This window comes from Bubalus kerabau, chromosome 1, assembly GCF_029407905.1.
Source record: "Bubalus kerabau isolate K-KA32 ecotype Philippines breed swamp buffalo chromosome 1, PCC_UOA_SB_1v2, whole genome shotgun sequence".
NCBI lineage: Eukaryota > Metazoa > Chordata > Mammalia > Artiodactyla > Bovidae > Bubalus > Bubalus kerabau.
The window spans coordinates 271,597,477-271,622,738 of NC_073624.1; the positions used below are offsets into that span (position 1 = coordinate 271,597,477).

Here is a 25,262-nt window from a genome sequence, read left to right on the forward strand (position 1 = left end):
CAGAGTTTATCCAAACATTCTTTGTTACTCTTTTATGTTATCCATTATAGGACTCATTTCTCTTGGCCTCTTGTTTTTCCTCTTCATTTAGTCCTCTCACACATTAAGTTTTAGAATGAATTTCACTATCCCCGAGCCCTCCAGTGAGACATTCTTTACTCAACCTTGAATTATATATAATTTTTAAAAAATCATAAAACAGGATTTTAAACTCAAAGTTTGCTTTTGGAGCTCTTCTTTTACTAGATCTGAAAAGACCATAAAATATAAAATCATCGTCGTTTTGCAAACAAGTCAGAAGAACTTATTTTATCTAAAATTGATGTCAGAATTACATACTCAAATTGCAACTTTGTTCAGGTACGATAGTAATCATCAAAGCTGATCTTCATATAATACCATGAAGTCTCTGTGTGTAAGTCAGTCTCGTAACTAGAGATATAAAGGAGGGTGACAGACAGAGCTTTGAGTTATGATGTGGCTGTGTGACCTTTTACAGTTACTTAAACCACTTCATGGGAAATAGATGGGGAAACAGTGGAAACAGTGTCAGACTTTATTTTTCTGGGCTCCAAAATCACTACAGATGGTGACTGCAGCCATGAAATTAAAAGACGCTTACTCCTTGGAAGGAAAGTTATGACCAACCTAGATAGCATATTCAAAAGCAGAGACATTACTTTGCCAACAAAGGTTCGTCTAGTCAAGGCTATGGTTTTTCCTGTGGTCATGTATGGATGTTAGAGTTGGACTGTGAAGAAGGCTGAGCACTGAAGAATTGATGCTTTTGAACTGTGGTGTTGGAGAAGACTCTTGAGAGTCCCTTGGACTGCAAGGAGATCCAACCAGTCCATTCTGAAGGAGATCAGCCCTGGGATTTCTTTGGAAGGAATGATGCTAAAGCTGAAACTGCAGTACTTTGGCCACCTCATGTGAAGAGTTGACTCATTGGAAAAGACTCTGATGCTGGGAGGGATTGGGGGCAGGAGGAGAAGGAGACGACAGAGGATGAGATGGCTGGATGGCATCACTGACTCGATGGACATGAGCTTGGGTGAACTCCGGGAGTTGGTGATGGACAGGGAGGCCTGGCGTGCTGCGATTCATGGGGTCGCAAAGAGTCGGACATGACTGAGCGACTGATCTGATCTGATCTGAAACTCTCTGAGCTTATTCAGCTGTAAAGTATAACCTACCTGGAATGTTCTTGTGAGAGTATGAGCTGCTTGGTACAAAATACCAGGCAGATGATAATTCAAAATTTTTTTTCATATTTTAGTTAACTTTTCAACTAAAGATTTTTTAAATATTATACTTGACAATACAATGAAACTTAGGCCAATTCAATTATCTATGTGTTTGTATATAAAAAGTTAAAAATTGACTTAAAAGTGAACTTCTCCAGACATTTGGTGAATATTTACTAAATGCCTTGCAAGGCTGCAGGTGCTGGGAGTACAGGGTAACAGAGAGGAGCAAAACCTCAAAGTCTACACAGTCTAGTTGGAGAGGAGATAAGTAAGCTGACACTTAGGAGGTTTGCTATCCTTAAAGAATGCAAGTTGGCGGGATTCACATCAGAGGAAGTGTCCTTGAGGAGGAATAGTTTCATTGAACCTTGAATAAGAAAATGAGTACAAGATTATCAGGCAGAGAGTTGGGGAAGGGGTTTTCCCAGAAGAGAGAACAGTGGGGGAGAGAGATTAGAAACTGGCAGAAACTTGGCATGACTGAAAAGGGTTTGTTTTTTATTTCCTGGTGATATAATAAGGGCCCAGATCATAAAAGCCTCCTGTGTTATGCTACAATGTTTAATTTTTATTCTGGTGTTATTTTGGGGAAGCGTGTAAAGAATTTATGCCAGCAAATGACTTTAATCAAACACATAGCTTAGAAAACTTTGACTTCACTTAGAAAACTTTACTAAACCAGTATTTTCTGGTATATTTCATTCTAGTTCTTTCTAGTCGTACACTGACTTGACTTCTTATCAGAGGAAATAATTATCTTGTTTAACCTGAGACTGGCATCACATGGATGTTAGGCACTTGCATATTTATGACCTTTCTTGAAAGCTGTGAAAATCGCCATGCAGATCTTTAAACTTTAGTAGCTCCCAGCAGTGAAATACCAAGTACACCACATCTGACAATCTCATTTCTTAATATATTGTAGCGTGAGGCCACGGAGGGAAATTCTGCTCTTGGGTACCATCCAACACCCCAGGCCTTTTAGCACAGTTGGCGCAAGGCTGTCACAGACACTTGTTCCAATGCACGTCTCACGTGCTGAGGCTGCTTCATCATACGTATATTGTTCTTGACAGTGAACAGTAAGAAACCACTGGTGGACGTGTTTTACACTGCACGTCACCCAGTTTCTTTCTGCAGCCTGATTTAGAGATGCAAGAACGTTTGTTCAGCGTAGCCTTATGGAGGCCTCCTGGCTCTGTGGCCTTGATTGAGACAACGGTAGTTTGTCTGCACGTCCTGCCTGTCGTCTGCCCCCACGTCTGGCTGTAAGCAGGAAGCATGTTAGGAATCTCAGCCGCTGAGGATGGCGTGGGTGTTCTCTGGGATTCTAGGCTTAGTTTCTAACCTGTTTAGGAAACCTTCACTTCCCTTCCAGGCCATAGGCAGTGCAGTTTTTCTCCTGTGTGAGCCAGCCTCCCAGCCAAGAAGCGGTCTTTTTCCTCGTCCTTGTCCTTGACAGTCCTCGGATCTGCCTAGATTCCTGACTCTGACCTTGCTTGGTGCTGGTTTCTCAAGACACACATCTATAAAAGCAACATCAAAGTATCATGTAACAGTGTTTTGAGCAAGTCAAATTATATAACGGAACCAAAGAGAGGTGTCGTGTCATGGGGAAAAAATGTGTGGTTTGGAGTCAGACAGCCTGCCATTTGTGAAATTGGATCTCCCAGATAGATACCAATGTGCTGGTCACTGCGCTGGGTGTCTTACACGCATCACCACCACAGCGCATCAGAGAGGTTTCCATGCAGAAACCGGGCCTTTGAGGGCTGATGCGTGTGTCCTGGGTACGTGCCTTGTACCGGGAGGTTGTGGGATTCAGCTCCAGGTACGTCTTTCTGCCTGTGCTTCTTTGACCATGCAACGCTGTCTCTCAACAGTGTCTTTAGATAAAGTGAAGGTTTTATTAAATGATGCATTACCCTGGTATAGTGCTTTGAGGTTTATGAAGTGCTTTCATTTATGTATCATTTGATTTACAGAACAATTCTGGGGTAAGTATAACGATCCCTGTTTCACAAGACAGAAAACTGAGGATCTGTAAGGTTAAGTGATTTGAAGCAATTTATAAATGGCAAAACCAGTATTCATAAACTTTGGAAAAAGCCACAAGAACTCTGTCAGTGGGATGTACTTGCATTGTTCCCCCTGCTAAGGGTGGACATTGTGTCCTGTTGGTTACTGTGGCCAAAGGCCTATTAATTACACTGATCCCCAAATGGGAAGTGCGTATGTTGCTTTAGTCCAGTTCCAGATTTCCACTGTGCTAACTTTGGTTTACACACTCTTCATGTAATGCTTACTTTTCTACCTGAGTACGTAGAGTACATTCCAAGGGTGGACATACTGAATATATTTATCTGCCTCACAGGATTGTTTCATTTTGGTCGACTAACAAACAAATTTCCCTTTATATGTGCTTGTTTTCACATATAAAACTGTTCTTTGCTCCAGTCTTCATTACGATCTTAAAGCTGATATGGCTATAATGATGGTGTATTGATGGTGTATAATGATGCTGTATTGTACTTTTCTTGACCTCAGTTTCAAATACCTTCCCCTTCCTGCCCCTCCCATGGGGAGAGATCTATGCATTTTAGTAGTTGAGTCTTTACTTACAGTTACTTTATTTTCTTCTTCAGGTTTTGTGATGAAGGCACCTGTACAGATAAAGCCAATATTCTCTATGCCTGGGCAAGAAATGCTCCCCCAACGAGACTCCCCAAAGGTATACCTGAGGCCTCTTGGATAGTCTTATATTAAGCTGCTTAGTTTTTTATTCCAAAGTATTTTTTATTATATGTTCTTTCCAACAACTGTTGGCCATGTTCTAGGTTGTAATTTCACACTAAAAAAGTACCCTTACTACCTGCTTTGTATTGAATAGGTTTCATTTAGGTAGTTATTCTTCCTCTGCCTCTCTTTGGTAAGTAATTTGCTCACACGACAGTTTAGATAGAATTAGAAAATAGCTGAGTATACCTCAAATCACCTTTGGCCTGAGGCACATTGGTTCTTGACAGCAGGAGCATTCCACAAGCCAAGAGAGCCAGGAATTAAGTAAATCGCCATTTCAACAAACAGATTTTTTTTCTTTAATAGTTCTGGAGCCTGGCTATTTAATGTGATGCCAAACCTCAGCTGGTTCTCTGAGTTCCCCTCTAAACTGTTCGTAGCTTCCAAGATGTGAGAGAATGACCAGAGTCCCCTTTATTACTGGGATCTCTCTTAGGATCAGAGTGAACGTGCGGTCCTGATACCAGAAGGACTGCCATGGTTCAGGGATGGAAGGGTAGCATCTTGCAGTGCCTCCCTAACTGCTGCCTGCACTAATTTTTAAATTTTTTAATCTTTTTAGACAGCTTTAAAAGTTACCTTCTATTTATAGTTAGTGCAAAATATTGCCTAAATTCCTCATGTCATGTAAGACTTGAGCCTTGAGCCTCTCTGGAGCCCTACATTTTGATGTCTGTTTTGCTTTACTTCAAATGAGTGCTAGAATCTTCTCTAGTGTTTTTTCAGGCTGCTGCTGCTACTGCTAAGTCGCTTCAGTTGTGTCCGACTCTGTGTGACCCCATAGACAGCAGCTCACCAGGCTCCCCCATCCCTGGGATTCTCCAGGCAAGAATACTGGAGTGGGTTGCCATTTCCCTCTCCAATGCATGAAAGTGAAAAAGGAAAGTGAAGTCGCTCAGTCGTGTCTGACTCTTAGCGACCCCATGGACTGCAGCCCACCAGGCTCCTCCGTCCATGGGATTTTCCAGGCAAGAGTACTGGAGTGGGGTGCCATTGCCTTCTCTGTTTTCCAGGCAGCCACTACCAAACAAGTTCATAAACTAATAGGAAGGTTTGTCATAGATTTGTTGATGTTTTTAAGATACATTAGCAGAGAAGGTAAGACATTTTTTCCTCCATCTGTAAATATTTTCTCTGCCGAGTTTTTTTTGTTTTTTTTTTTTTTTTAGCTTACTAGCAAACTCTGCTAGTAAGACTCTTAGGAACCCTTCAGATTCCAATAATTTATTGACATTGTAATCTAGTAAGTAGTTGGTTTCTTCAGTGGTATTTTTGCAGATACCTGTTTTCACATGGGAAAAAAACAATTCCCCTGAGATGATCTTAAGTCTAATTTCCTGTATTCAATCAAAGTAAAAATGGATATGTAAGTAAGTGAAAGTCGCTCAGTCCTGTCCAACTCTTTGTGACCCCATGGACTGTAGCCCACCAGGCTTCTCTGTCCTTGGAATTCTCCAGGCCAGAACACTGGAGTGGGTAGCTGTTCCCTTCTCTAGGGGGTCTTCCCAACCTAGGAATCGAACTGGGGTCTCCTGCACTGCAGTCTGTTTCTTTACTGGCTGAGCTACCAGGGAAGCCCAAAAATGGATACAAGTATACACGAAACAAAGCGAAAGCATAGGTTTATGTGTGTCTGTTATGTAATCAACAAGGACAGAATTTCGTTTTCTTTACTTTGTTCTGTTTCTTGAAAAATGAATGAGTTGTCCTCTTAAAGTATAGTGATTACTCTAGTTCTGAAGTAGAGACTACAAATAGAATTCCATCAAAATTTTGAGGAGAAATAATAGGTTATATCAGAGATTTTCATTGAACAGCTAGTTTATTGTTATTTTAATATAATTGCATATGTTACATACTATTTTCTTTCCATTTGGATTTTATAGATCAGCAACCTTTGATTAGCTGTATCTTAGAGTTCCATTTCTAAAATACGAATTTATCTTCTTTTGAAAATCTTCAGGTGTTGGATTCAGAGTTGGAGGAGAGACTGGAAGCAAATACTTTGTACTCCAAGTACACTATGGGGATATTAGTGCTTTTAGAGGTAAGTTTTGAAATGTTGAAACTAAACTCAACTTTCATTACTATATTGTTTAAACTATATGCACTAACTATTACCTATGTAATAAAATGAAGAATTAACTATACCCTCTGCCCACTAGGAAACAGCTGCTTGTGTGTCCTGGAATTCGGGGCTATTGAAGTGAAAAGTGTTAGTCAGTCACTCAGTTGTGTTTGACTCTTTGCCGCCCCGTGGACTGGGGACCTCCAGGCTGGAATAGTGGAGTGGGTTGCCATTTCCTTCTCCAGGGTCTCTTCCCAACCCAGGTTTCCTGCATTGCAGGCAGAGTCTTTACCGTTTGAGCCACCAGACATGAGTTTTCTTTTGAAAGTTACAGTCTCTTACACACATTTTCTCTTATTCATCCTACTGTGCTTTCTCTTACGCTGACTTTAGGGTTCTCTTCCTTTCCAGAGTATTTATCTTATCCACTGTCTCCTATTAAGAGGTTCCATCTAAGCAGCAGCATCAGAACGAATAGAGACTAGTAATTAATTTCTATTCCTAGAAGCAAATCACTGGAGACTCACCGGGTTTCGTGATGGCAGGGAAGTTCTCCGACACGCGGGTTCACGTCAGTGCTGTCTGTAATCCACACTTGCCTCTTATCTGTTGTCAACTGTGCTGATGTTCAGACCCCTCCCCCTCCACAGAAGCTTCTGAATATTGCCTGGGACTCTTGTTGATCTACCCGTATGACTAGGCACTTTGCTGAAGTGCCCCTTTTCTTACTATGGAATCTTTAACATGAGGATGGGGCCGTGTTGCCAAGGCACCCGAGACCGTAATTATCACTCCTTCTGCTGCATTTAATCAGCTCCAGCTGCATTCCAGGTTCACACTTTGGTGTTCACAGGAGTACAAACATTAAGCAGTCTTCTTGGCATGTCAGCCTTCCCCTTTGCCTTGCTGGCATACGTGTTTTCTCGAGTTCTCTAATTCAACACTGTATTTCTACTAACTAACCTAATACATTCTGCTCTGTAGATACATTAGCTTTCTATCCATCAACGAAGTGTAGAAGTACATGTCCATGTCTGCCTGTGAAACATCCCCAGGGCCTTTGCTGAGCGAGCACCCCTTGGTGAGGGTGTCCACAGGTTCTCAGCATCAGGGCTGGGACAATAAATACAGTCTTCCTCTGGATAAGGATCTATATGCTTCAGTTAAAATTTTTAGAAAGAATAAATTTATATAATAAGAAAATTATAATTAGTATTGCCATCAGATGTATTATCGATTAAACAAGCTCCTATGAACCAGCTCATGAGCCTAACTTCCAAGTAAAACCTGTTTTATATTTAAAGTATGCTGTGAGTTGTATATAAATAGCTTTCCATTTTTGGAACAGAACCTAAAATCTTAAGTTGTTAATTATAGCACTGAGACAAGGTTTTGTTGAAAACAGAGGAATAAATAATGTTCATGTTTGAGGAACAAAGACACAAATTATCTGCTCTAAAATTTGCCATGTGGGTATCAGGGGAACAGGCTGATTCTAAGACTGCTGACTTCCAAAGCATTGACAAGACTGTTATTTTCCCAAAGAAATGGGGAAGGCTTTCCCCAGTCACCACAACTAAAGTAGCTGGTCATACCCTACAGCCTCCAACCCCCAAATCTATCCTCTGTAGAACCCTAGACTTTCAACCTAATTCCTCCTAGCTTCGTAGTTCTTCCTTATAGATACTGCACTGATAGCCCCAGAGCAAAGGGAAAATACATCATATACTAGTTTTCAAAACATACTACTGTAATAATTTAACTTATTACTGATGAAGAATTAATTTTGTTTTGTAATTTATGTTTAATTTGGGGTCATGAAAAAGTACTGATGTTTAATTTATAAATAGACCATCTTTATTTACTATAAGGGACTGGAAACTTTAATACTAGTTTTTCATTTTTCATTTTTCTGAGAAACGTTTTTCAAAGAAATAGTACATATGAGGGAGGAAGATTGATCCTATAACTTATAGATCTTATAATAATGTAATAGAAATGTAAACCAAAAATGTCACCCATGTAATTCATTCAGTAGCATTAGATACCATCTTGTGCCTTAAGCTATACATGGATGGCTTAGAATAGGAAGTAAACAACATGAGAAAATATCAAATCGCACTAAAACAACAAGGGGGCATTTTGCATTTATACTTAATTGAGTATGAGTGGAGATTGAATTATAAAACCCAGGGCTGCCAGGGTTTAGATGAATATGCTACAGTTCGGGGAGCTCTGTGAATTAGTGCAGTGTTTTGGAAGGCAGCTTTATCATATTATATACATTTTATATAAAACATTAAAATCTCGCTCTAGGCTTCTGTCGTCAACTAAAGGAAGGGTTTTGTTGGAATTTTTTAGTTTTGTTTTCTAAGGAGCTACCTACCCACAGTTATTTATATACCATTATCTAGTGATATGAAAACCTGGAACGTTAACGAAAGTCCCTTAATAGGAGACTAATTAAATAAATGGTATAACAACAAAAATAGCAACTCATAAATTTTTATGCAGACTACATAAAGCCATAGATATGCTTGTATGTTTTCAAGGGTTATAAGGAACAGGGAATAAAAGGAAGCAGTCAGTAAGCTGAAAGACAGGATTGTGTGATGTTTTTTCCACTTTACAATGTTATAACTCTCTTCAGCTTTTAAATTCCCCTAATATAAGCACTATGTTAGGTGCCTGCCATTTAGTGCACTACACGTCTACTCATACCCTCCTGATAAAAAGTGTTAAAGTGAATCTCTATGTGCTGGATTAACTATAAGAAGGGACTTATACTTTAAAAAGATTCCATATGGTGATCTCACAGTTATTGCCAGATGAATCTAGAAGTGGAATTATAGCATCATATCTTTTAATAATTAAAAATGAATTATATATGTTCTATATATGTGTACATATATACGTAATCATCTTAGTGAAGATTCGAACTTTATGTTAAAACTATTAATGATATTTTTTAGAATGTAAATTATAAATCAAAAGCAGATTAGCACCACAAGGAAATCACTGCACTCTGCTGAAAAGTGAGAAAATGTTTGGTTTAAGCGTATGAGCATTTTTCTACACAAGGAACGTTTTAGAGACTTGGGAAGCCTAAGACGTCTCTTTAATCATGCATCAACAGTGAAGGTAAAATGTCTTCTGATGTTTATTGGAGAACATACCCTGAAGCCAGCTGGGTGCGTCTTGGACTGGGATGTCTAGTAGTGGGAAAAGATTGATCTGTGGGATAGCCTGAAATACTTGTTTTGGTTTGGTTTTTTGTTTTAGAAGTAGAGCAGAATGTGAAGCTGTAAAAGCGACAGTTAAAAGGGCCCAACTTTATTAGATGCCACGCCAGTCTTACGTCAGATCTGGGCTAGTGCGGGCTGTGCTAATCTTCTTGCTCAGAGGAGTCTAGTACATTCTCACAGGAGAGACAAGCACAGGAGCATGGTGTTTTTAGGCAGAAGTAGAAATGCATCTCAGACACAGGGCTGTGGGGTGGCCAGCGGGCAGGTCTGCCTGGGAGGGCAGGGGGACAGTGTCTGGGAAAGCCTTCTTAGAAGATGGAGCCTTTGCAAGGATTCACACTGCAGATGGGGACTGCAGCCATGAAACTAAAAGACGCTTGCTCCTTGGAAGGAAGGTTATGACCAACCTAGACAGCATATTAAAAAGCAGAGACATTACTTTACAACAAAGGTCCATCTAGTCAAGGCTATGGTTTTTCCAGTGGTCATGTATGGATGTGAGAGTTGGACTGTGAAGAAAGCTGAGTGCTGAAGAATTGATGATTTTGAACTGTGGTGTTGGAGAAGACTCTTGAGAGTCCCTTGGACTGCAAGGAGATCCAACCAGTCCATTCTAAAGGAGATCAGTCCTCGGTGTTCATTGGAAGGGCTAATGCTGAAACTGAAACTCCAATACTTTGGCCTCCTGATGCAAAGAGCTGACTCATTGGAAAAGACCCTGATGCTGAGAAAGATTGAAGGTGGGAGGAGAAGGGGACAACAGAGAATAAGATGGTTGGATGGCATCACTGACTCAGTGGACATGAATTTGAGTAAACTCTGGGAGTTGGTGGTGGACAGGGAGGCCTGGCGTGCTTCGGTCCATGGGTCTCAAAGAGTTGGACATGACTGAACAACTGAACTGAACTGAACTGAACTGACATGGTAATCGGGAGCCTACAGTCAGGTGGGGGCTGGGAGGAGACGTGTTCCAGATGGAGTAAAAGTGTGTGCATGGATTTGGGGTGAGCAGCCTCAGGCCCACCAGGAACTCTTGGCAACAGCCTTACCGGAGTGTGAAATGCCAAGGGACAGGTGGCAAGAAATGAGGAGAGAGCTGACAGGTGGGGACTGGACCACACAGATCCTGTTAGGACTGTTCTGAAACCACTCAGCGTGCTTCCCAGCAGTAACCTGATCAGATTTTCACTTGGATCCTGGGCTTGAGTGCATGACAAAGCCCCCAGCCTTACGAAGAAAGATTGGGGCGTTAGGAGGCCAGGGCGGGCCTGGATGGGACTCTGGAAGGCCAGAATGAGTTTGTTTTTTATTTTAATGAAGCTTTTTTTTTTAGAAAGTAATGTTCTGTAGAAAACAGAATGTAACCCCATTAGAACTGCATGTCCAGTATAAGCATAGTCTTTGGTTACATGATCAAACTCTAAGTCCAGATGGCCTGGCAATGGCACTTGCTCTTTTTATTATCCTCACCGAGTTTCTAAACCTCTCTGCTTTCCTCGTCTGTAAAGTGGGATCATAGCTTCTGACTGAAGCTATCTGGTAAGCCCTCGGTGTTAGCCGCTCTCATAGTTTCTATAACAGGCTTTAAGGTGATACAAATTCCTCTAAATGCCACCTTTTGTCCTAGTCACCCATAATATAGAGAATATGTTGGTTACTCTTCCAGGGTGTCAAAATTTCTTGTTATATTTAGACGCAGAACCGTGTTTACGTTTGTCGCAGTGCCAGCGGAGGTTTCCTAGCTGGGCCCTGCTTCCTGCTCCCCACAGCCTTTTTTGTTGTTCAGAGCTCAGCCGTACAGAGGTAATCTACAAGACTGAGTCCCCTGCCCTTAAGGAAATTAGAATAGCGGGAACTAGAGATTCCTCCTGGTCCTCTTTCTTTAGTTTTTTCATTGCCAAATTTTTTCTAAATAACGTCTTATTCCAACAGAGAAAATTCTCCTGAGATTGTTGCAGAAACTCGCCACTTTTCTTCTAGATGTTTTGGCCCAAGGGAATCTTAAAAGACCTGGGCCTCTTCTTTGCAGAGTTTCTGGCATTAGCTTACTAGTCTCCAACAATAACTCTTCATTTCTCAAATCAGAAAACTCTTGCACTGACCAGCTCAAGTTGGAGCTGATATAAAAAGGAGGCAAGAATTTCTTCCCAAGTGCATAAGCTCTGACTGTCTTTGACTTGGCAGAATTTCCAAGCTATAAACTATTCGTCCCTAAGTGCTTGGTGCCTACAAGAAAATTGACAGGTATTATCAGGGATAGAGACCACACACACACACACACACACACACACACATCCAGAGCTTGTTTCTGCCTCTTCCTTACAACCCTCAGTGCACCTAGGTTTTAGCATTTTCCTGGGAGCACAGCAGAAAGGTTCATTTTCTTTAGAGTGAGTGTTTAATGCCTATTTTCTAAATGAGGGTAATGAAGCCTAGGGCTCCTGTTTTCAATGCTCCATTATAAAAGAGTGAGCTCTGAGAAGTTTCATCTCCAAATTTCTGAGGTTATATTAATAAAAATCACAAAATCCTAGCTGGAACCCTTACAGAACAAAGCATTTTCGGTAGCCAAGCTTTCCAGAAAAATAAGATTTTAACACTGTAAATACTATAACCTTGAAACATTTTGGACAGAAATCTTTCCCAAATATATTATGGGTCTCATGAAAGTGAAACAGGTGGCAGATGTTATGTACCTGATGCTCTGCCCAACACAGAGCAGACTGGCAATAAATGTTAGTTTATTCTTATCCTTTCGGTGGGTATCATAATTTGGGGCTATCATTCTGGATATAAACTACTGTACAATAATTTCCTCCCACATTTTAGTAGTAGATACAGATTTTTCGTGTTACTGGGCTTCTTGCCTTCTTCTGTCTGTTTCTATTTGATGTAGTTTCCTCAGCTGTCAAGCTACCGCTTCAACTCGTTTTAATTCAGACAGAGCAGCGCATGGAGGCGAAGATGAATGAGAACGAAAGTCTGCTCTCATCCGGTGGGGGCAAATGAAAATAAAACAGTAGCTGTGATCCCTGGAGCCCGTACAGTCAGTGCAGTAAGAGATGGGGGTGAGAAGCAAACAAGACCACAACTCGTTCAGAAAAAGATTCTGTGTTCCCAGATTGATCTCCTCTAGGCATCCTTCTCTTGCGTTCTAAATTGACAATGTGGAATCTCGGCAGCGAAGTTTTATATAATTGTAAATTTAGAGTAAACAGACTCTGAATTGAAACCCTTAGAGGGCGTTCTTTGAATAAAATCATGGAAACACCGGTGCCTGGACTTGGTAGCCTTTAGATTTGATTTCTTCTTGCCCTTGTGTGTTGTTCCATCCTGGCTGTGATCCGTTGCCATGTGGCTTCCCTGGTGACTCAAATGGTAAAGAATCCACCTGCAATGCAGGAGACCCAGATTGAGTCCCTGGGTTGGGAAGATCCCCTGGAGAAGGGAATGGCTACCCTCTCCAGTATACTTGATAAAGAATTCCATGGACAAAGGAGCCTGGCATGGAACAGTCCATAGGGTCGCAAAGAGTTGGATACGACTGCATGACCAACAATGGCACCCCACTCCAGTACTCTTGGCTGGAAAATCCCATGGGTGGGGGAGCCTGGTAGGCTGCAGTCCATGGGGTCGCTAAGAGTCAGACGCGACTGAGCGACTTCACTTTCACTTTTCACTTTCATGCATTGGAGAAGGAAATGGCAACCCACTCCAGTGTTCTTGCCTGGAGAATCCCAGGGATAGGGGAGCCTGGTGGGCTGCCGTCTCTGAGGTCGCACGGAGTCGGACACGACTGAAGCAACTTAGCAGCAGCAGCAGCATAACCAACACTTGCACTTTTCTGCGTAGCTTAATTCCAGACAGGTGGGTGTTATTAGACATAGGTGTTAGTAGACATGGGTCATGCATTCATGAAGTGCACACTCCGTACTCACGTATGTGCACACACAGGGGCTTCCTTTTCACCACAGCTGAGGCAGTAGCAGAGTGAGCATGAGGTAAAGGGGACAGTGGCAGGGAGAAGGGAAAACAGGACTCTGGAGGAATTCTGATCCCACAGTGACTCCTGCCACTTATCTGCCGCAGCCTTCAGAATGGGAGAAAATAATAGCAAATGAAGCAACTGACAAACAACTAATCTCAAAAATATACAAGCAACTCCTACAGCTCAACTCCAGAAAAATAAATGACCCAATCAAAAAATGGGCCAAAGAACTAAATAGACATTTCTCCAAAGAAGACATCCAGATGGCTAACAAACACATGAAAAGATGCTCAACATCACTCATTATCAGAGAAATGCAAATCAAAACCACTATGAGATACCATTTCACACCAGTCAGAATGGCTGCGATCCAAAAGTCTACAAGCAATAAATGCTGGAGAGGGTGCGGAGAAAAAGGAACCCTCTTACACTGTTGGTGGGAATGCAAACTAGTACAGCCAATATGGAGAACAGTGTGGAGATTCCTTAAAAAACTGGAAATAGAACTGCCTTATGATCCAGCATACCCACTGCTGGGCATACACACCGAGGAAACCAGAAGGGAAAGAGACACGTGTACCCCAATGTTCATCGCAGCACTGTTTATAATAGCCAGGACATGGAAGCAACCTAGATGTCCATCAGCAGATGAATGGATAAGAAAGCAGTGGTACATATACACAATGGAGTACCACTCAGCCATTAAAAAGAACACATTTGAATCAGTTCTAATGAGGTGGATGAAACTGGAGCCTATTATACAGAGTGAAGTAAGCCAGAAAGAAAAACACCAATACAGTATACTAACGCATATATATGGAATTTAGAAAGATGGTAACAATAACTCTGTGTACGAGACAGCAAAAGAGACACTGATGTATAGAACAGTCTTATGGACTCTGTGGGAGAGGGAGAGGGTGGGAAGATTTGGGAGAATGGCATTGAAACATGTGTAATATCATGTATGAAACGAGTTGCCAGTCCAGGTTCGATGCACGATTCTGGATGCTTGGGGCTGGTGCACTGGGACGACCCAGAGGGATGGAATGGGGAGGGAGGAGGGAGGAGGGTTCAGGATGGGGAGCAAATGTATACCTGTGGCGGATTCGTTTTGATGTTTGGCAAAACTAATACAGTGTTTCAGGTTTAAAAATAAAATAAAATAAAAAATATTTATTTAAAAAAAAAAACAAAAAAACTACTGCTGGCAAGCTGTTGGAAAAAGCTTTGAAATTGTGAGTCCAGGAAAAATCCCTTGCTAATGCATTTTTGAACAAGGCGGAGCATAGATCAGTGGCAGGGCAGCTGCACTTCAAATTATGTCATTGCAGTAGAACGCATTTGAACCGTGGTGTTGGAGAAGTCTCTTGAGAGTCTTGAACTGTAAGGAGATCCCACCAGTCCATCCTAAAGGAAATCAGTCCTGAATGTTCATTGGAAGGACTGATGCTGAAGCTGAAACTCCAATACTTTGGCCACCTGATGTGAAGAACTGACTCATTGGAAAAGACCCTGATGCTGGGAAAGATTGAAGGCAGGAGGAGAAGGGGACGACAGAGGATGAGATGGTTGGATGGCATCACCAACTCAGTGGACATGGGTTTGAGTAAACTCTGGGAGTTGGTGATGGACAGGGAGGCCTGGCGTGCTGCAGTCCATGGGGTCGCAAAGAGTTGGACACGACTGAGTGACTGAACTGAACTGAGTAGAAAGCAGGCTACTCTGGCTTCAGTGGAAGCACTGAGATGCTCTCGACTCCTGTTTCCTGGTTGCGGAACTGCTGGGACTCTGGTGGAAGGCCGCTCCCTGTGCTTCCTGCACTGTCTTCTCTCTCAATCTGTTGAAGCAGCTTCCTCCTGCGTGCTTTCCAGGGAGACACACCATGCCTGCTTTTACTCTCTCCCCTGCAAAGTGAGGGATACTGTGGCTCAGGGTATTTAAACCCACGTATTTTCAAGAGTTCCAGGTGACTTGCCATGTGTAAGAATCTCCCTTGAAATTCCGAATGGGGAGAGGATGATTAAAGCTTCCCCTCCCCAGGGAGAAGCCTGAAAACTGTTGTCTCTATACCGAAGGAGACGGAGATGACCCCTTTCTAGCATTCAGCCTGGCTTTCTCTAAATAGGACCCTGACATGCACACGTTCCAGCAGTCCTGATCCCTTATGGGATATAGGAGGTTAGTTCTCAACGTGATCTTTTTCCCCGGGGCGCCCATGTTTCCAAGTTCAACTCCAGAAACGGCAGCACCCGTGGTTCCAGGAAGGGTGCTCTTGACCTCAGTTTCCCTTTTCGCTCTCAACCCTGGGATTCCCATGCCATTCAGCAAGTCTCCTTTCTTCCTTCACACCTCCCATTTTCTGTTTCTCGAATATTCTTTGAGGTAGGGGCCCAGACTTTCATTCACATGCTTTGGGAAACATGCCATTTGGAATTAAGAACATTAAACCTTTTTGAAAGATATTCAAGCACAGAAATCATATATTACATTATGTCACCTTTGGGTGTCGGAGACCCTGTCCCTAGTCAAATATGCTAAGATTCCTTTAGCACAGTATTCAGGTGGTCACACTGTGAGGGTTAAAGACAGAAGTAATAAGTAGCATCACATTCGTTCTGATCACATTTTGCTACCAAACGTTAGCCAGCAAAACTTTAGGCTTCCAGAGCTTTTCAGGCCTCCGAATTGCAAAAAGTTCCAGTAGGGGAAAAAGGGGGATTTCCCTGGTGGCTCAGATGGTAAAGCATCTGCCTGCAATGCAAGAGACCTTGGTTCAATCCCTGTGTCAGGAAGATCCCCTGGAGAAGGAAATGGCAACCCACTCCAGTACTCTTGCCTGGAAAATCCCATGGAGAGAGGAGCCTGGCAAGCTACAGTCCATGGAGTCACAAAGAGTCGGAAACGACTGAGCGACTTTACTTACTTTCCAGGGGAGCAAGAAGCCTTAATTAGTTAAAAGACTAACAAGAATTGAAGGACCCTGGATATATCTGAATATTTATTTTGTCATTAAAATAATCTCTCCCAAACGTTATTGTTCATTTTTTGAAAAATACAGAAGACCATTAAAAAGAAAAGTAAAAACTCACTCACAATACTTATTTAAAAATATATATAATATGAAATGACATTTGCACATATCTGTATACTAAAAAGCCATTCATTGAATTATACACTTAAAGGGGTCAACTGTAAGGTATGTAAATTATATCTCAGTAAAACTATTGAAGAGAAGGTATATAGATGAAAAAGAAAAAAATCTACAATACCTTCTTCAACCCCATCTCCCTTTCTACCCCCCAGCCCTACCCCCATGTAACTGCTATTTATATCTGCCTGTTTTCCGTATGCTTATCCCTTTTACGTTTCTGTATACACACAGAAACCACAGATATGTATATCTGCACTTTTTTTCTTTTTTGGACAAAATTCAGATCACACTCTCCACGGATCTGCATCTGCTGTTGTTTTTAATTTAACAATGTACCCTGGGCATATTTCTACGGCAGCACATGTAAGGTTCTTCCATTATTTATAGTGACTGCCTAATATTCTGTTGGATGGATATGTTATTTCTATATCCTTTTCCCCATTAAAGACGTTTACGTACTGAGTTTTCTGTTATCACAAGCAATTCTGAGTTTTGAACTTTAACATTAGAAATGTTTTCAGTCAGTTCAGTTCAGTCGCTCAGTCGTGTCCAACTCTTTGCAACCCCATGGATCGCAGCACACCAGGCCTCCCTGTCCATCACCAACTCCCGGAGTTCACTCAGACTCACGTCCGAGTCAGTGATGCCATCCAGCCATCTCATCCTCTGTCGTCCCCTTCTCCTCCTGCCCCCAATCCCTCCCAGCATCAGAGTCTTTTCCAATGAGTCAACTCTTTGCATGAGGTGGCCAAAGTACTGCAGTTTCAGCTTTAGCATCACTCCTTCCAAAGAACACTCAGGGCTGATCTCCTTAAGAATGGACTGGTTGGATCTCCTTGCAGTCCAAGGGACCCTCAAGAGCCTTCTCCAACACCACAGTTCAAAATCATCAATTCTTTGGCGCTCAGCTTTCTTCACAGTCCAGCTCTCACATCCATACATGACCACTGGAAAAACATGATTGCTACTGCATGGTAGATTTCTAGAAATGGGATTTTAGGGTTATAGAGTATCGAAACCTTAAGAGATTCCACCAAATTACCCGACAGAAGGATTTTTCCAATTTACAGTCCATAGTGAATGAGCAGTTCATGGTGAATATCCTTACCTGCACTCAGTTCAGTTCACTCAGTTGTGTCCGACTCTTCGCAACTCCATGGACTGCAGCATACCCGGCTTCCCTGTCCATCACCAACTCCTGGAGCTTGCTCAAACTCACATCCATCGAGTCAGTGATGCCATCCAACCATCTCACGCTCTGTCGTCCCCTTCTCCTCCTGCCTTCAGTCTTTCCTAGAATGAGGGTCTTTTCCAATGTGTCAGTTCTTCGTATCAGGTGGCCAAAGTATTGGAGCATCAGCTTCAGCATCAGTCCTTCCAATGAATATTCAGGACTGATTTCCTTTAGGATGGACTGGTTTGATTTCCTTGCAGTCCAAGGCACTAACCTGCACTAGATGTTTTCATAGTTGAAACATTTTACCCAGTGTTTACTTAATCAAGGAACTCTTTTTAATGTTCCATTAAAACAATTAGAATTAGCAAAAAGTTCTTAATAGAATTACTTCTTAAAGTACATAGTAGTCTGTGTCAGAATTTCTCAGAATCTTATCTGTCGACTGCTTGTGCCAGAATCTCGTTGGGGTGCTTTTTAAAATGAAACTTCTTAGTTCCAACCAGACCTACTGAATCAAATGCACAAGAAGTCGAGGACTGGCAATTGTGTTCTGGAACTGTCTCATATTGACCAGAAAGAGCCAGTTGTTAATCTTCAGCTGTTTCGTGAGCTCATTGTTAAGTGCGCATGTGTGCTTAGTTGCTCAGCCGTGTCAGGCTCTTGGACACAACAGGCTCCTCTGTTCATGGGATCCTCCAGGCAAGAATAATGGAGTGGGTTACCCTTCCCTTCTCCAGGTAACCTCCTGACCCAGGAATCAAATCCAGGTCTCCTGCATTGTAGGTGGAGTCTTTACCAGCTGAGCCACCAAGGAAGTCCATTGTTAAGTATAGCTGTGATGAAAAACAAAGGCAATAAATACCCAAAGATCATCAACCTCTAATTATCTTACTACATTTTACTGTTATGGTCACTCTGGTTGGTATTTATGTCTATTGATCTGTATGGTGGAAATACTATAGAATGGTGCATGAATGGCTCATCTTTTCCCAGCCCAGTATTCAGTTATGTTCCATTGATAGCTTGAAATCAGTCATGGTGGGAAATTTTACACCATTGAAATTGACAAACGCTACAAATCAGTGCTTCATAAATTATTTTGTTGGTTGTTTAGATTTAAGAAAATAATGAAAACTATGTTAGTAGTGCAGATTATTGTGTATAGCCAAAATATTTTACAAAATATTTTTTCAATTCAAAAACTACTATCCAACACTGCAAAGATTTTGCTCACTTTGCTGATGAGCAAGTGCAGTTTGAGCCTATCTCTTTGTCATTTCAATAAAGCAGGATATCAACAAACATTCTTATCTGAAGGACTCACTCATCATTTATAACCATAGGTGAGCTAAGAAAAGTTCAGCAAAAATTAAGGAAATAATTCTGTGAAATTCATCTGGTTATATGGAATTTATGATAAATAGTATTATTTATTTTATTATTTTTATAAGTTGTGTCCTACACATCTTCTATGTTAATAAAAATTATAATAAATGTGTATTTACCCACACATGTATATTTTTTTCAGAGGGCCAGTGTGTTATCAGCACACCCCTGAGCTCAGCATTCTGAAATTTTAATGAGCTCCCCAGTTGACTTTTATGCAAACTACAGTTTGACAACTGAGTCTCAAATTTTCCTAGAGGATTAAATTTACTTCTAGGTTTTGTTCCCCCCCCCCGCTCCCCTGTACTCCAGGTATGTCAGGGAAATCTCCTGAGGCTTGGGCCATGAGCAGAATAATTTGCATTTATCACAATAAGTATAATTAAATCTCAATTCTCTTAAGAAAAGGGGAGCTCTGAAAGAAGGAAATGCATTTAATTACCGTCTGGTTTTTCTACCACTTTTTTATTTCACTTAGAAATTTGAAGGAGAGTTTATGTTTATTCTTAACATTTTCACAAAATTTGGTGTTTGGATTTTAAGATGCTATTCTAGTAATATAGAGAAGGCACTTTGAGTGCACGTATGACTTTCTTGCAGACACCCCTTCCTATATAGGGATGCAAATGTTCCTTCTTGACACTTAATCAAGATAAACATTTTCAAAAAATGAAAAAAAAACGTTATATCCTTCCATTTTTTACATTTCTTTAAATTTTTAAGTGAAATATATGGGGTGACAGAGACTAGAAAGTAAGAGAATGGCAGAGACCATGAGACCAACTGTGAGAGATAAATGATTGGCAGGAAGGTACTGTTCAACCTGCATGAAATTCCATAGCCTCTTAGGCATTTTCAAAAGGGATGAGATTGGAACACGGCTGAAAGGCATTGTGGAAAAGGAAACCATGACTTTCACTTTCTTCCATTAAGGGTAAAAACCATAGATCTTATGTCTGATGTACTAATTCATTTTTAAAACATTTGCTTTTAACACCAGAGACTGAGCCTTTGGGATGGTAGAAGTGTGACTGGAAGAGATGTCTCCATCTAGCTCAGCCCCTCCAGTTTACAGAAATGGAAATCAGTACTCAGAAAGGTTAAGTGACTTGCCTGAGGTGGTATAGCTACTAGTCCAGTGGTATTAAAAACTAGAAGAATTTAATTTGTGTTGAATTTCTAATTTGTAGTTTGTCAAAGTTCATGTCCTGACTATATAAAACAAATAATGGAGTCAGTCCTTCTTCAAGTCCTTTGAACCACTAGGAACAAAGAGGACATGAACTTTAACAAACTACAAATTAGAAATTCCACACAAATCATCCTTGCCCAATAGAATAAATATGAGTAGAGGCTGGAGTGTTCACCTCATCTCATGTATTCCTTCTCATTCTGATATATGAAGGAATCCACTTCCCTTATGGAGGGATAATTCTATACCAGGTTGCTTGATAATCCCTCTGATTTCAGAAGAATTATAATAGGATGTTCTTCATGTTCTTCTGAAACCTTCATTATACTCAAGCAGCTTGTTGTGAGTCACAGGAATGATTTTAGGACTATTCGATACCTCTCAAATGATCCAGACGAAGTCTATTTTCCTGCAATATTTTTTTTTTGGCTTTTGTTAGTCTCATCACATAAATGTAAGCTCCCTGATTCTCTAGCTTCCTGAATTTCAATTTTGTTATTCATCTTCAGTTTGGAAGACGAATGGTCCTTATTCATCTCATTCATTCTGTGGAACACCTGTTTATTTTAATACCTAAATATGGTCATTAAGTTTCAAGACTTGCGTTTTCATTCATTTGGTTATAAGAAGATGCAGAAAGCCCTGCAGTATTATTGCTTTTTAAAGAATGTATTCGGAGTGTTCTTTATTCCTTAAAATGTGTTTTTTAAAGCAATGTAACGTTGAACAATGTAATATTTAGCTTAAGTGATGTCTTTTAGGAAAAAAAATTTCCCTAATACTATTCAAGCTTTCATATTTTGCCTTTACTTTCTAGTTGTTTCCAAGACAGGCCTATACTTTGCCTTCATGTACCACTTTGCAGCTCATGCTGTTTTAATCACCCATAATTATTAACACCTTTTTGAAGCAGGTCAGGGGTACATAGTCACTAATTAATTTCATTTAAATTAATACCAGATAACCTTTCATTTTTAACCAAAATAAATTAAGAGGAGAAATAAAGTTACTTGCCCATGGGCTCACACCAAAATTAGGAGAGTCGAGGCATTTTTTCGCGCACTCCATGAATAGTCAGGTTGGTGTCCACGGCCTGTCCCTTACTGGCCCCTCATTGCCTCAGCATGTCTATGTTTGTTTACTGTGTTACAGGAATTCTGGTAAGAGATGGAAGTCATGAGACAGAAATGCTAGCATCTGTACATTCCATTTCCTGCTTTCTGTTAATTCCTTTCTTATGGTAGTTGATGGTCTTGCTTATAAAATGCAAGAGATACCCTAAATAAGTACATTACCAAAAAGACATTTAATGAAAGCTATTCAAATATTGCTTTAATGACATTTACAAAATAATCCTGTTAGAAAAATAAAAGTCCAACCTTCTGTAGGCCTGGAAGAGACCCTTCTCACCTCCCTCTTTCTGCCAACTGAAACATTCCTCTCCTCTTCATCCAATTTGGAAACCCTTCATCCTGCTCCTTATTTCTTCTCATTCTAAATGAATTCTTCTTCTGTCCCTCTTTGGAAATTTTCCAGAGTCTGTCTTCCTGTAGGGATGTCACCCTCCCCCACACTTTTCTAGCTCCATTTCTTTGCAAATATTACTTACCCTTCTTTTTCCAACCGAAGTGTAACACATCACCTATAATGGCAGAAATGAGCATAAAATCTAAGTAGTAACTGCAGATCCTTCCAAACAAAACCTTTATCTTACAGTGTGAAGATTTGCTCACGGGCTCAAGAAATTTGGACTGATAATTTGGGTCACTGAAGGGTTTCAGTGTTTGCCCTACTAGTTCTTAACTCACAAAAGCTTTATAAAATTACTTTAATAATCCTCATGCCACATTACAACTTGAAGATATTGAATGACTGAAAATTAACACTGAATCAAACATATAAGCTATAATATTCAAAGTATATTTCCTAATTAATACCATAGACTAAATGCATGCATAATTATATGTAAATTTGGATTTTTTAATTGAAGAACCAAAATACAATGCATAATACAGTATTTTAAGTTGAGGAAGATAATTGCATTGCAAATACAGCCACTGATTTTAGGTTGACGTTCAAAAAAAAATATATTTCAACTAAATTACAGCATTTGGGCCACATCAGCTTCCTGTTTGTGAAAGAAAACAGGATGGTGTTGCTGCTAGGTTACCCTCTCTCTGTTTATCATTTATGAGCACTTAGAGGTTTTGGTTAAATAAAGAAGGGAGAACACATTATTGCAGAAAGTAATTGAGAATTCCAGAGAAGGTGAAAGATAAGCCTTTTATGTATATAAAAACATACCCTCAAGACAATTCAAAAATGCATAATGGAGCACTTTATATGAGACATATGATTTTAGCTTTATATTTCAAATTAAATTTCTTTGATTAAAACTCTTAAAGTTCCTTTTCCATAACTTATTCTTCCTTTCTGTGGTTCCTAGACTTGTGCAGTTACATTCTGCCCTCAGTGGGGAGAACAGATAATTGAGAGATTGCAAAAAAAAAAAAAAAAATTAAGATTCCCATTCTAAAGATGAATATATATTAAAAACTGACATATGCATATGAAGTAAAAAGAGTTTGATAGGACTTTTCACTGAGAGAAAGGGGAAATAATAAAATAACTATTAGTAACCAGGTATTGGAGAAGGCAATGGCACCCCACTCCAGTACTCTTGCCTGGAAAATCCCATGGACAGAGGAGCCTGGTAGGCTGCAGTCCATGAGGTCGCTAAGAGTCGGACACGACTGAGCGACTTCACTTTTCACTTTCATGCATTGGAGAAGGAAATGGCAACCCACTCCAGTGTTCTTGCCTGGAGAATCCCAGGGACGGGGGAGCCTGGTGGGCTGCCGTCTATGGGGTCGCACAGAGTCGGACACGACTGAAGCAACTTAGCAGCAGCAGCAACCAGGTATATGGCTTCCCAGGTGGCACAGTGATAAAGGAGACCTGCCTGCCAATTCAGGAGATGCAGGAGTCGCTGGTTCGATCCTGGGGTCAGGAAGATCCCCTGGAGGAGGAAATGGCAACCCACTCCAGTATTCTTGCCTGAAAATCGCATGGACAGAAGAACCTGGGGGGCTACAGTCCATGGGGTCGCAAAGAGTCTCACATGACTGAGCGACTGAACACACACAATCAGGTATCTTATTTAAAAACTGCCAACCAAAGCCCATGTAGCTAGTGGACAGGCTAGTTAAAGGTGCGAAAAGACAGCATCTTTGGAAAGACAAATGCATGTTTAAATGTGCTATGTACACCAAGTAAAGATTTAAAACTTAATGCCTTCAGAAGGGGCCACAAGTAGAGAGCTTTTTGCTTCTTGATCTGAATGGAATGTGTTAGTTTTCTTAAAATTCTCAGACTATACCTTATGATTTGTGCCCTATTCTGTATATTATAGTTCAACAAAAAGTTCAAAAAACAATCAATCCTTTTAAAAACTCCATGCTATGTTTTTTAAAATTCTGTATTTACTTAGGATTGGGGGGGCTTCGTCTTTTAATTTACTCTCTTAGAAGTATGATTCTAGAGCAGGCTCATCATTCTGAGAGAAGAACCAGTGTGAACCCTAAGCTTCTCCGTGGAGTCTTTTCTCTGCATTCATAAGAGATGGAAAGAGGAACGTGCTCCGACATTTGTCCTGCCGTAACATCCTCTGCACACACAGCGATTATAAAAGCTCGCTGGTGAGCCTGCCTGCCTGCCTTCCATTTGATCTCTTTTGGGAACAGCACAAGCCATCATTCGTGAAAGTCATCTTCTTGCAGGATGGATAAATGCATTTTCTCTTCCTTGCCACAGGACAAATGGAAGCTAGTAATTTCTAGTCCCACGGCAGTGAATACAAAATCAAAGGAGGCTGACTCACTGCAGTGACAGCTTCAAAAGGAATTCCTTTTTGAAGATTTTTTTTAATTTTTGTAGTGCTGGTTTATTTAGCACCGAAGCTTGTCTCTAAGCCAGCTTTTCGCAGCCTCCAGGAACACCTCTGTGCAGTTTCTGTCATGTATTAACAGTGCCCCCATTTCAGCTATATTTGCCCACCAGATACACGTTTGCCGTGACAGCTTAAGATGTTAGTGGTTTTTGAGTGGAGACAATTTTATATCAATGTATCTGTAACTGGAGAGTCCTAAGATGATGAAAATATGCTCTCAGTGAATTCTCTAGGAGAAATCTGGTGACTGAGATCTTATTTTGCAGAAACTCTTAACAAAAAATCTTTGATATATGCCTGTTCGGGTTACTTTGGAGAATCATCATTTTACCGAGTACTGTTAAGTGACTGTAGGACCTGCGTTTATAGTCCAGGAGTACCAAAAACAACAATAAAGGAGTTGTGTCTTATCTTCATTAAAACCAGGGTTCCATTCAACGTGCCTGGGCTCAGAATGAACATAGGACCCCGGTCCGCTGTGCCCACCGTGGCTTCCTCTTTGCCTCTCATTCTTGTGTCATCTCTGCTGCCGCAGGGTTCCAAATGCACAGAAATAACCCTTTTTATATAACAGCACAGTCCAACTGTATGGAAATAACTTTAAAAAATAAAATATGGCTCAACCAACAGAAATGACAGCAGTCTGCTCCAGTGCCAAGGAAGCTGGCTGTGTTGCATCTACTAGGAGACCTCACTCTCCACTCTCCTAAGGGATTCTCCAAGTAATTTTGAGTATATGAAATGTTTCCTGACTATTGAAATGAATCCCCAAGTAATCTATTCCTCGCCACCTTTGGGAGCCATGATTTAATCTCAGCAAAACAAAACATCATCTGTCCCATTCATTTAATGGTGTTAATTCAGAACAAAGAACCATAAGGTAAAGATCAAGCCAGCATTAAAATTGTTATTAAGAAATCTGTGGACATACATTATTGAAAAATTATTGGTGTGTCTTATACCCGTAAATTATTTTTTTTCTGTTAATTCAAGACAAGCAGAAAAACAGAAAGAGGTCGTTAAATTCTGTTCAGAACACTCTGAGAGGCTGGAAGGG

At 40.8% G+C, this 25,262-nt stretch overlaps 1 protein-coding gene across 8 annotated transcripts in view; it reads left to right on the plus strand.

The window, feature by feature from the left end:
- The window catches only part of PAM (peptidylglycine alpha-amidating monooxygenase), a 314,671-nt gene that overhangs the window by 204,040 nt on the left and 85,369 nt on the right, over positions 1-25,262 (plus strand). For all 8 annotated transcript variants that reach the window (XM_055565583.1, XM_055565617.1, XM_055565573.1 and 5 more), the window contains exons 7-8: positions 3,896-3,981; positions 6,013-6,096. In XM_055565583.1, the coding sequence (XP_055421558.1) occupies positions 3,896-3,981; positions 6,013-6,096 (170 nt within the window). The remainder of the gene's footprint in view (positions 1-3,895; positions 3,982-6,012; positions 6,097-25,262) is intronic.